Raw genomic sequence first — 13,465 nt, 5'->3', positions numbered from 1 at the left:
ATTAAATTATATTATCAAGTTTCAAGATTATGGCCATTTCAACAAACAAGTGTAAAAAGTATTGTGTATATTCTTAAAGTAAAGCAACATTAGACCATCTGCTGTGTCCACCAAAGGGAATCAAATCCCTGATTTTAGTATGATAAATCTGAAGTCTTTACAGCTGTCCCACCAGGGTATGTGTAAAAAGTATAATTCGACAGAAATAATACTAAGAAGCAAAATGTAAACCCACTTGTTTTCTAAGGAGCACCAGCCACAATATGGATCCTGGGCATCAAGACATGTGCCACAATTATTGTACATTTGGCACTCCTGCACTTTCACCATGGAAAGCTGGAAATAAAGTTATACCATATTTAAATCAATGATAGTACCATGAATTACATAAAACTGTCATAAACACAGATCTGGTAAATCCACTGTTGCTGATTTGGGGACAGTTTGACACTGACACAGACCTAAGAGGTAAAAAAAAAAAAGTATGGTAGGAGTGAGTGAAACAAGTTCTTGAAACTGGTTTAAAAGAAAAATTAAACTGAATGCAGTATAGGACTCAAGTACAAATATAAATATGTTTAGAGACAGCAATCCATATCATTTTGGAAGAAAACAAGTATACTCCAGAAAGTGCAGAAACATTTACTCTAGAGGATGACAGTTTTCATTAAAAATATAAAAAGAAAAACATTCAATTACTTTAAAACTTTTTCATCACTAACAAAATACAAAAAAGTCAAAAATATTAATTGTTTTCAAAATTTTAATCAACTATCCTCTTAATGATACACTTGTTCATTAAACTTTCTTGGATGCTCTTAATTAGATACATCTTTGGTAGAAAAGAATTAAAGATTTTTCTGCAGTGAAATTGACTATGACAATTTCTCTTTTTCTCTCTCTTAATGAGGTAACTAAAGATTATAGATATCAGGTCATTCCATAAATAACGTCCAAAAATTTAAGACAGAAAGTGCATCATCATTTCTGTCTCTGTAGAAGGCTTTAACAACTAAAATACATAGTAGGACATGTATAAAAATGTTCAGACAAATAAAAGAAACTAACCAAACTCCACTTTTTCATATCATTAACCAAATAAACCATTATGAAGAGGATGTGTCTGAGGAGCACATTAGGCATACAATGCTTTATGAGTTTAAAAAAAGCAATAGTGTAGCAGAAACTACATGAAACACTCAATGTATTTATGGTATGGAGTCTCTCAATGAAAGAAAATTTTGAAGGTGGTTTCACAAGTTCAGATCAGATGACTACAGTTTAAGTGATGTGCCATGCTGAGGTTGTCCTACTGAGATTAATGATGACTTGTTGCTGGCTATACTTGATGAAGATTGCACTGTAACAGTTAAAGAACTAGCACAGAAGCTTAATTCAACCCATTCAACAATTCACTGTCATCTGCAACAACTTGGAAAGGTGTCAAAACTTGGATAATGGGTCCCCTATGATTTGACAGAAGCCAACCTTAGAGCAAGAGTGGATATTTGCACTTTTCTGCACTCCCATGAATCCAACTCAGCATTTTTGGACAGGTTAGTAACTGGAGATGAAAAATTGATATTTTATAGAAATGTTAAGTGCTGCAGGTGTAGATAAACTGGCTAGCACACAGCCCACCATAGGAAAGTCTTGTTAAGTGTTTGGTGAGATATTGTTAGTGTGATCCACTTTGAGTTGCTACCACTCAATGTAACAATTACATGAGACTTTTTTGTCAACAGTCAGAGAGCTTAAACATTGCACTGAAAGAAAAGAGGCCTGCTTTGAACAGATTAATGCATGGCCTCATACAGCAAGGATCAAATTTGCAAAGATTGAAGAACTAGACTGGGAAAAACTTCCAAATCCTCCTTATTCTCCAGACCTTACCCTATTTGATTATCATCTATTCCAAAGTTTGCAGAACTATCTTGATGGAAAAGAGATAGAAACACACGAAGATGTCAAAACTACTCTCTCTACATACTTTTTCTCCAAACCTCAAGAATTTTATAGAAGTGGAATTCAGGAGCTTGTGAATCACTGGCAGGAAGTAATTAATAATAATGGAACATACATTACTGATTAAATAACATTAAAAGCATTTGAAATCATTTCTCTTATTCTGAACCTAAAATCAGACATTACTTAAGGGATGACCTGATAAAATGTCACTCAATAAAGAGGCTTGAAAAAATATCACCAAGTATCTCCAACTTTGTATCTCATGAAGTTGAGGACTTGACACTCCTTACTTTTATGCTATTAGTTATTAATATAGAGAATTTCACTTTCTGCAGCCTTTATGAACTATAAATGACTTTTGCTTAATCCCTGTAGATTCATGACATATCACCACATGTCTAGTCATAAAGCAGTTTCACTAACTATCCAACAGGTATCTGCTTGTAGTTGCTCAAAACAATAACATGTTGGATATTTATATATGTAAAGACAGCTGGTATGGGTTTAAAAAATTCTATGCAGAGGAGCGAACAACATTTCGACCTTCTTCGGTCATCGTTCTTTGTGAACCTGATGATGACCAAAGAAGGTCAAAACATTGTTCACTCCTCTACATAGAATTTTCTAAACCCATACCAGCCGTCTTTACATATATATTTTTCTCTACAAGTGGGTTTTCTCGTCATCACAGATGTTAGATATTTTCAGGAAAAACAAGACATCACTTTTTAACATATGTTTCATCATGATAATAGAAATTTATTTACTAAAACTCAATGCAGATGGTTAGTTAAACCAACTATCTATTAACTACATTGCAGTTATACCTCTGGAAAGATTTTTTTTTTAGCATATAGTTTTCAAGTTTATATAATTTGGCTAAGAAATTAAGAAAAAAAGTTTCACTTGCAAAAACTCATGACAATTACTTTTGTGACCAAATGCTGAAGTATTATTATAGCAGCAACTATACTCATTCCATTTTAATATTTTGGTGATATTAAATTGCTGTGCATACAAATTGCATAAATTACTTATTTTATGACTACAGATTTGAAAGATCTTTGTGGAGAAATAAAAGTAACTTTCCTATAAAAACAAAAACAGCAATAAAAAAACACATTCTTCACACCTCAAAACTTTCATTTGTAACTAGTTTGACCCTCCCTAATTACTACAAAGTGAAAATAAGTCATATTTATAATCTTATTTACTCAGAAAGATCATTCAAAAAATTATACTAAACCATCTATTTAAAAATATTTTATATTATACAATGTACAGCAGATAATTGTATATTTCCTTTTCTACACAAGTAAAAAAATCTTTACAGACAAGTTTCAAAGTTATTTTATCAGACCAACAGTCTGGCTTTGTATCCTTTATCACAAGTACCACTAACTACACTAGTGGCTCTAGTTTTAAAAAGTTAAGAGCATAATGTGTTTAACATTCAAAATAAGTTATGACAAAAAGCCTTCTTCTTTTCATATTTTATCAAAGAATTAACTGTATTATTTAAAAAATTAAGTTTTTCTCATCATTTTTCCAATTTCAACACTCACAATTCATAACTATAAATTAAACAATTACATGGAAGAATTCCAAATAAAAATTATAATAAAGATACAAACAACAGTAATGCTAAACTAGTATAAGAACAACGTAGGTTTAAATGAAATGCTTTAGAGCAGCTCTTCCTTTAGGAAGAGGTCACTGTTTACAGTGTGCTGAAGAATTTTTGAAATTGGTTAATTTTTATTTAGTAATGTAATTTTTTTTTACCAAATTAGTTCATTTTTAAAATTTGATTTACTTTCTCCTTGATACATAGTATAATAATACTTTTTGCCAGCCTTAGTCGGGGGTTCTACTAGGCCTGGATACAGACTTACTTATTTGTGCTGCATAAAGCCTGTGAGATTAAGTGTGCCATGAACTGAATAAGTTTGTAAAGCACTGCTTCAGAGTAGTGAGTTTTAAATATATATAGAAACAATGAGCATTTCTTGAAATGTATTTCAATAACATCTACTTACTGGTTTGCAAGTTATAAGGTTTACATTTCATAAGCACCTCTAACTGAAATAATACAAAAACACCAGTAATTACACAACTTTCCTGTGGCAAATGATGTTTCATGAAATCACTAACACATTCTGTTTAAACTCATTGAAAAGTATGTTATATCTGACAAAGGGAATAATGTATATAAGAACTAAATTACTAACAGCATGTTTAATCTCAATAACTAATTCAGGTATTTATTGTACACTTCAAATATTAAAACTCCAGCAAGTGACAAAAGTGCTCTGAAGTAATAAAAAGAAAGGTTCCTCTATATCTTCACCTGAAAGAAACCAACCTTGGCATTTTGTGCCCACGCTATGACCCCCCACACACACAGCCATAACAATTAAATAAAACATTTAGATGGATTCTACTTCAAAATCAACTTTTTAAAAAACTCCTTGAGGACACTATCCAGTTTATTTATTTATGTTTTTCCCAAAAATAATCAGCACAAGAAGTATACATTTTGGCACTTTTTCCATCTCTAAGGTATACATTTCACAGTATATTTTCAGGAAACAATTGGTTTGATATTGCAAAAAAGCAGAAACTAATGCTTTTGAAATCCTGCTTCTTATTTCTGTACCACAGGCATTATTTATTTTCTCTTACATTTAACCAAATGACTTTGCCTTCTTTACTACCTGCTCACTTTCTTTGGTGTTGCTGCCAAAACATACTCTCACTGTAACCTCTCTTTCTTCATCATGTTTTGTTTTCTGCAAACCTGATCCTTCTGTACCACTGGTATTCTTGTTTTGCATTCCTCTTCTACAACATTTTCCAGATTCAGTTTTTCCATCTGTTTAATCTTCCAGTGGTTGGTTTTAAGCTTAAAACTTGTATAGATATTTCCAATTATGGTTACTAGAGTGCTTATACATAAAAAAATAATTTTACCACATGTTGTTTGTAGGATGCTAAATATTAGTACTTTTAATATTCAAAGGACTTCAAGTGCAAAACTTATGATGTTACTGACCTGGAGAATTTGGGTCAATTTATTTTTGTGCAGGTACAGTCATGTGAAAAAGTTAAGACACCCTATGAAAGCCTGTGTATTTTTGTAACATTTTTGGATATATAGATATTTAATCTCAATTTTAACAATACTGAGAGATTATAGGAATATAACTAAAGAATTAAAACTGAAGAAAAGACTTTTCAAGATCTTCTGTAAATGTAATTCTACAAAAATGCATATTCTAACTGAGGAAAAAGTTAGGACACCTCCACATTTATTCCCACTTAAAATGGCTCAACTCAAACACAGGTGTATCACACTAGGTGCACATGATTAGAAGATCATTACTCAGCATTTTGAATGAGGCTTACCCTATTTAAATCTCAGACATTTAGTTTGGTGTGCTCCTGACTGTTAAAGTGAGAGTGAGCACCATGGTGAGAGCAAAAGAGCTGTCTGAGGCCTTCAGAAAGAAAATTGTAGTAGCTTATGAGTCTGGTAAGGGATTTAAAAAGATCCCAAAGGATTTTGAAATCAGCCATTCCACTGTCTGGAAAATAGTCAACAAATGAAGGGCTTTCAAAACAACTGCCAACAAGCCCAAGGCTGGTCGTCCAAGCAAGTTCACCCTGAGAACAGACTGCAAAATGCTAAAAGAGGTCTCCAAACACCCAAACACGTCATCATGGGACCTACAGCAGGTTCTGGCTACTGTTGATGTGAAAGTGCATGCCTCTACAATCAGAAAGAGACTGCACAAGTTTAACTTGCATGGGAGGTGTGCAAGGAGGAAACCTTTGCTCTCTAAGAGAAACATCAAGGCCAGACTGAAGTTTGAAGGAGAATGTAGACAAAGACCAGGGCTTCTGGAATAATGTTCTTTGGACAGATGAGTCCAAATCTGAATTACTTGGACACCATAACAGAGGACATGTTTGGCGTAAACCAGAAAAAGAACCTCATACGAACTGTGAAGCATGGAGGTGGAAGTGTCATGGTTTGGGGCTGCTTTGCTGCAGCAGAACTTGGACAGCTCACAATCATAGAATCTACCATGCATTCTACTGTGCATCAGAGAGTGCTTGACGAACATGCAGAGTCCATCTCTAAGAAAATTAAAGCTGAAGCAGAACTGGACCCTGCAACACGACAATGACCCAAAACATACCAGTAAATCCACCAAGAACTAGCTGAAAACTAAGAAATGGAGAGCCCTGGAATGGCCGAGTCAAAGCCCAGATCTTAATCCCATTGAAATGCTGTGGGGTGACTTGAAATGGGCTGTACATGCAAGATACCCCTACAACATCTTACAGCTGATAGAATTCTGCATTGAAGAGTGGGGCAAACTTTCTTCAGACCGATGTGAGAGACTGGTAGATGGCTACAAGAAACGTCTCACTGCAGTTATTTCAGCCAAAGGGGGTAACACTAGCTATTAGGGGGTAGGGTGTCCTAACTTTTTCCTCAGTTAGAATATGCATTTCTGTAGAGTTACATTTACAGAAGATCTTGAAAAGTCTTTTCTTCAGTTTTGTTTAGTTATATTCCTATAAAATCTCAGTATAGTTAAAATTAAGATTAAATATCTATACATTCAAAAATGTTACAAAAATACACAGGCTGTCCTAACTTTTTCACATGACTGTATATAACCACCACACATGATGCAGAAAAAAACTTTAAACAAAATATCTCAAATCCCAAACACTCTTCTTGAAAGCAAGAAAAAGTAACATATGATGCAATATTTGAACTTAATACCCCTAATTATGTAAAAATTAGTGCCTAAAAAAATCACATGCTTTTTATCAATGCCAATATGACCCAGATTGATAAGGAAAACCTTTTAGGCTTAAGGCTTCATTAAGACAAATTCCTTAATGAATTAACAAGCAGCAAGGTTTTTACTATAGGAATATTTTTATTTCTCATTTTTGCAGTTAAAATATTAAAACAATATTTAGCAAAATACTAAATAGTCAGTGTTTACAACTTAAGTAAGACAATAGTTTTGTAATTATTTCACTCACATCTTACATCACAGATATCCACCTAATGTAAATGCAACATGCATAACGAGCTTTACATTATTGCGTAAGATACCTAGACTGAAGGAAAAGTCTGCAATGAAAACTATAAGCAACCATTGGTTACAGGGGCGTAGATCCTGGGGGGATGGTGGTATACATCCACCCTTCATTTTAGGTGGGGGATATGGTGCATACGATCATCCCCCCTGACAATTTGGTCTGTTGAATTGTTTTATTGCATCACAGGCCTACAAATTGTGTGTTTGTTCTTGTGATTCTCGTGTTCTTACCAATCGAATTACATAATTAGGCCTAGATGTAGGCTTTTCAGTAACCGAAATGTACATCTTTAATATAGGCGTGCTTCTAAGCGATAGTTCGTACGTATCAGCCAGTAGGCCGAAGTATACATGCATGTATCATGGCAACAAGATTACTCTGTGACTGCATGTTTACAGCTTTCAGGTTCACGTAATCAGAGATTACCAATTTGCAAATTGAACAGTCCACATAAGTGGTTGCAAAAATCATCCTCCCCATCGGGTGTAAAAAATCTACGCCCCTGATTGGTTTGTTCATGTTTTTTTTTATTCTATGTGCTTTATTAAATACTAATTTTAATATTATGCAATCATTTCTCAAATACATATGTCAAAATGAATATATTAACAGCCATGTGACCATTCAACATTTCATACAAAAGATATACTTTTGTGGACCTCTAATAAAAATGATAACAGAAGTTTAAATTTTGTTAAACATCACGGTGCAAATATTAATAGTGCTAAGAATACTAGTTGTGACGTACATTATATTCCTAAACAAGTTTTCCTACATCCTGTGATCATATTTTTGCTGGCTACTTCAGTACTAAACAAATTTACACTGAATATGCAAGTTAGTCAGTTACTCTTGCTGATCACAGTACACTACACCAACTACAGTTTTGCAGGACTGAAACACCAATAAAAAGGAATACTTTGAGGCAAAACTAATACAAATTATTTTACCTCATGATTTAACCAAAAATCAATATCAGTATATAATAATTTTGGAAATTTCAGTCCAAAAGAAATATTTATGCTACTCAATTAGCTCTCACTTAGCCTAAAACTTTCAGAGCATTAGGCTTACACAGTTGCAGAACCTACCTACCTCCAAAAACAAAACAAAACAAAAAACAAGTATTAAATAGCGGATAGTAAATCCAAATTCTAGTTTCTCAGAAAATAACAGAAATTTGTCCACAAACGTAATAATAGAATAATAGGCTTTATTCCTGTTTTAACTTTTAAAATTATTTCAACTTGTTTGCACTAAAATTAATGCAACCCATCAAATATTTCTTCGTACTTTTTCCTATGGATTTAATTAAGAAATCTCCTGGTGACATTTGATGTAAGCACCAATCAACTAAAAATTCTGGTTAATGATGTTCCATCTCATTTCTATTGAGAAGATTAGGCTACTCAAAGAAAGAAATGCACATATCAAAATCCTTCCAGAAACTTATTTCTTCTTGAAATTAAGTAACTTCGTTCAGGCATTAGCGGTAAGACTGTACAACTTCTTCTGTTGTAAAAAAACAACAACAACATAAAATAAGAACAGGGTACTGTTCCACCTTAGCGTTAGTTGCCAAGGCAACCACCAAAGTAACAGATGTAGGTTGTCAGGTAAGATCTCTCTGCGGAGAAACAACCGATAGATGAGATGGCTAGGCCTACTTATGTCATTTCTCATAATATCACAACGACGGTTTCAATTTGAAATTTTCCGAGCGTAAAATAGGGAGGAGAATTGAGATACGGCCTGACCGCTAAAAACTGGTACGGCTCATTACGCACGGGGTTGGTTAACATTAAGGAATTGATAGAAACCAGTACTTTCTACATGTTCTCCAATCATGAGCTTATTTTCTTTCATTCCAAACACGTGGACGGTTTTCGTTTACACTACTGAAAGCGGCGAGGCTTCGATTTAGCTTAGAAAGAGCAGTTTTGTGGAATTTCATTAGAAGTATAAAACACACGATCTTAGATCACTCTCTACTTCAGTGCTACTTACAGAGATAAAGAAACTATGCGGTAGAAATATACCAAGATCAACGTTTTTTTTCCCCCCCGAACGCTGCTATGTTACCGAAACACATCATTCATCAATTAGGACAACACTATAGATCACAATGGACTATATTCATCTTCACAAATAAGAGGAATAACATATGTAATTACACGAGATTCCGGATATTAGATATTCACCAACAATAATCATTTTAACAATAGATTTTCAGTGGTCTATTACTTGTTCCCTTTTGTTTTGTACACACCTGGATGCACGCACTATACTCACTGTAAATTCTAAGGTGTATACGTAGGTTAGACAATATTTATGCTTTGTTTTTTTTTATTCTCTCAAATTCCATGTTATTTTTGTTACAATTGATTTTACCAGATACAAAAATTGGAAATTTTAGTGTGGCAGGATTTTTACATCAAAATTCCAGTAAGTATTAAAAACCCTCTTTAATAAAAGATTAATAATACGCCAAAAAATGTAAAATACATAAATTTAATTTCTGTTACTACATGTAAACGTTTACAAGTAAATATTTTTATGGTCTTCCTGCTATGTCCTCTTTATGAATCATTAGTTTATTACTTTTACGCGATGTTTATATTCATCTATAACCTTACTTGAGCACAAAAGAGTTGACAGACATTAAAAACGCCACACCTAAACAGTTCGCTCTTGAGACGCACTAAGATTGATTGCAAAAGCCCTCTAAGCGTCAGCTAATTTACATTTCTAAACTGAAACATTAGACTATAAACGATAATTCCCAGAGGAATGCCGTTTCGAAGTTGAGCCTTTCTAGAACACACGACAGTTTCTGCAAAGTAGTAAGTTTCTGCGGAGATAGGATATGGCAAGAAACCGTCACAACAGCTGCAACTGTTGATCCTTGGGGACCTGGGTAAAGCGATGCCCAACAGTCTTCTATGAATAATATGATAATTAATTACACAGTTGCAAATATTTCAAGAGTTAGATTCCTTGTTTCCTAGTGTTCGATCTGTGTCATTTATTTAAAGTGGTTTACGTATCAAAATGTAGGTATTGTGCCATTTGGTGGAGGACAGGAGGAGGATCCGTTTACAAACAATGTCGTACGTTATGAAACATACGACACTTAAATCAACGTACGTCTTACCGTTCAATATTTACAACAACAACTGAGAATTTAAATTCTGATATATTAAATGCAATGAAATACAACCACAATATCTCTTCACCCATGCTCGTGGGTACGTGGCTTTGGCCCTTCATTTATTCAACTTTAAAAAAATTGTTTTTATGCAAATAGTTCTTTTGAAAACATCACATCTAATCTAATGCTGTGTTTAGCACCTTTCTTCTACAGAAAACAATATGCATGCTTTAACATAGATGTCTCAGTTTCAAAACTAACAACATTATGACACCCCATGTATATTGCCACAAAGAACTTCGCGTGTTTCCACTTTCGGTAATTAAGAATTTACAAGTTCCCAATAGCAGTTTCATTACAATTTCTGTTCGTTACCAATGTCACATTTCTACTACATGAATTGCAGTTCATGTAATATTCAACAGTAAACTCCTTACAACAGTACTCGCCACTGTTTCTTAATGTAACAGTTCTGTTGCTATGGTAACTTCGTCATACTATTCGAGATATGGACGTTGATAAAGCAATGAAGACAAGTCCCTAACCATTCTTCAAATATCATAAAAGCAACAGGCTATTAATATTTGTTATGCACTCTTTATTAAATGTTAAGCTATAGGTTATTCCGTTTATCGTATGCTCTATCCAAAGTAAAAATGCAAGAAGTACGACAATGAAAAGTTAGCCACACTTGATAACATCATTGACGACCTCGTCTAGCGTTACTGTATTTAATATCGGTATAAAATAAACTTGTGTTCAAAACATTTCGCAGCAGTAACACACACTGCGAATGTTCGTTTGTTTGTCTCGTATATTTGTGAAAAACTATACAGGGAATACCCGTGCTAAACGTTACGAATTTAAAGTGCTAGATTACAAACTACAGTCAAATAGTAAGTTTTAACCGTTCTAGCATAATATATCACAAATCGCAGAGCGCGATTGGGGCGTGAGGGGTCGATGGAAAATATAGATAATAGGGTCAATCGTCAGGCACACTAACTAACCACCCCATCCAACAAGTAACACTCAAATGTATATATTAGCAAAAGCTGAAAATGAAGTATTAAGCTTGAAAAACTACATCATTGCTACAGTTTTGCTGCTGAACTATTACGTCAATAATTTTTGTATACTTTTAAATGAAGTTCGGTTGGTGTATTTTAACACGTTAAGTAATAGTCAAATAGCTGTGAATAACCATCTCAATCAATTCGACCATAACTACCCAAGTGATATGCCCCATTATATCGGTTATTTTCTCTTCGTTTCTTTTTCTTCTTCTCAAAGTAAATAAAAATTGGAAACTGAACAATGTCTTTTTTTTTAATTTCACGCAAGGTTACACAAAGGATATCTGCGATAGCAGACCCTAATTTAGCAGTGACAGACTAGAGGGAAGGCAGTCAACACTGCCCACCGCCAACTCTTGGGCTATTCCTTTATCGATGGGCAGCGCGATTGATCGTAATATTGTAATGCCCCCATTACAACATGTTCGGTGATGAAGATTGGAGCCTACAATCCTCATCAGACTGGTTAACTGCAGGTACAGTCAACCCTAATTATGAGCTACTAGAAGGGTTTTATATGATTTTCTGAACTAAAAAACGGGGTTGATTGTTACTTTCTCGCTCCTACAGATGAAAGTGCAGGACGCATTCAGTCGTAATACATCTCAATACTTGGACCTTTCAATTCACAAACTGACGCATCGAAAACAATGCCATGCCAAGCCATTTTTTTAAAAAATATGAACTTTTTCTACTTTAATATTACGTAATACTTGTAAAGTTTATAAATTAACCTATAATCATCTACACCGCATTACAAGGGTTGAAATTAAACTCTCTAGCAACGATATATATATAGAAATTCACTCAAATTAATAAGCAAGTCATTATCAGAGAAAATGGTCGATATTGTTGTTGTTAAATAATTAAAATTATAGAAAAATTTCTATTTTTTCGTAAGCCTTACATATTCTTCAGAATTTTGAAGAAAAAGAAAAACGGAAACATATGAAACCGAAATAACTGATCCTTGTGGGTTCTCTTTGCAATCATAAATAACGTTTTAATGTATTCTGATCCTCAATTTATATACGTAAAAACGGCTGGTATGGATAGAGCTTCTTCGAAACGTTGTTCGCTCCTCTACATAGAGCTTTCTCTATCCATACCAGCCGTTTTTACGTATATATTTTTCTCTACAAGTGGGTTTTCTCGTCATCACGTCATCCTCAATTTGTGCTGCTAAAATAAAAAAATAAATGAAACAGTATTAAAAACATATTTACATAGTTTTAATGATTACAGACAAATAAAACCGATGAAAATTACATTTCACCAGTTTAATCTGGTTCAAACCGAAACGAAGGCTGTTAAAACAATTTGAAATATAGTAACGTCTCAGCCACTATATCTATTGTAACCCAGCCGGCCTCGGGCAAAAATCTCGTCGCCAATGCATACAGTAGATACGGGGTGAATGACATATTATTACTAGCAAACATTTACAGAGCCACTATCAAGCACATTTTAATGATTGAACTAATCTTTTATATTTTTTTCAGTTTAATGATTGTTGCCGCAACAATGCGAATTTAATTTCTTCAAAGACCGAACGGTAAACCCATTTATTTATGTGCTCTAAATTAGGTTAATGCCAAATTTGGGGTTCCTTTTTGGGGATTTGTACTAAAAGTGTTTTTGCGAAACACCTGAATTCCCCCAAAGATTTTGGGGAAAATGTTTTACTCTTGTAAAAACCTCGGAGCTAGGATTTGTTTGACACCTTCTAGAATTGGGCGAGTCCAGCAGTTTAGAATAAAGGGTTTTCGGACAATCCCTACGTCCTCCCAAAGATGCGGCAAAACATTTTACCTCTATACAAACTTCGGAACCGAGTGTCTATGATTATTCGTTTGACTCTATTTAGAAGTCGATGTAACTTGCGGCTTAGAAGTTATATAACAGCACACATACATAGACACTGAATCTTATGATATAGAATAGCGTATACCTCATAAAACATAATAGGGCAAGTATTACCACCCTACCCAATAAGTATACCCCAACCTAACACTTCATAGCTAAATGAAATAAATACATTTTGCAAAATCGAGCTTGACCAACAAAGATAAAAAAAAAAAAAAAGTGCAAGTCGAAGCAATCAAACATCAGTAAACACCTTCCTGAGCCAATCAAAATT

At 33.9% G+C, this 13,465-nt stretch overlaps 1 protein-coding gene across 19 annotated transcripts in view; it reads right to left on the bottom strand.

The window, feature by feature from the left end:
* The window catches only part of LOC143223520 (plexin-A2-like), a 224,718-nt gene that overhangs the window by 35,168 nt on the left and 176,085 nt on the right, over positions 1 to 13,465 (bottom strand). For all 19 annotated transcript variants that reach the window (XM_076451680.1, XM_076451711.1, XM_076451671.1 and 16 more), the window contains one exon: positions 236 to 336. In XM_076451680.1, coding sequence (XP_076307795.1) covers positions 236 to 336 — 101 coding nt within the window. The remainder of the gene's footprint in view (positions 1 to 235; positions 337 to 13,465) is intronic.

Source organism: Tachypleus tridentatus, chromosome 1 (genome assembly GCF_004210375.1).
Source record: "Tachypleus tridentatus isolate NWPU-2018 chromosome 1, ASM421037v1, whole genome shotgun sequence".
NCBI classification, from domain to species: domain Eukaryota; kingdom Metazoa; phylum Arthropoda; class Merostomata; order Xiphosura; family Limulidae; genus Tachypleus; species Tachypleus tridentatus.
The sequence above is the reverse complement of the archived record's forward strand: the minus strand, read 5'-3'. Positions and strand labels throughout refer to the sequence as shown.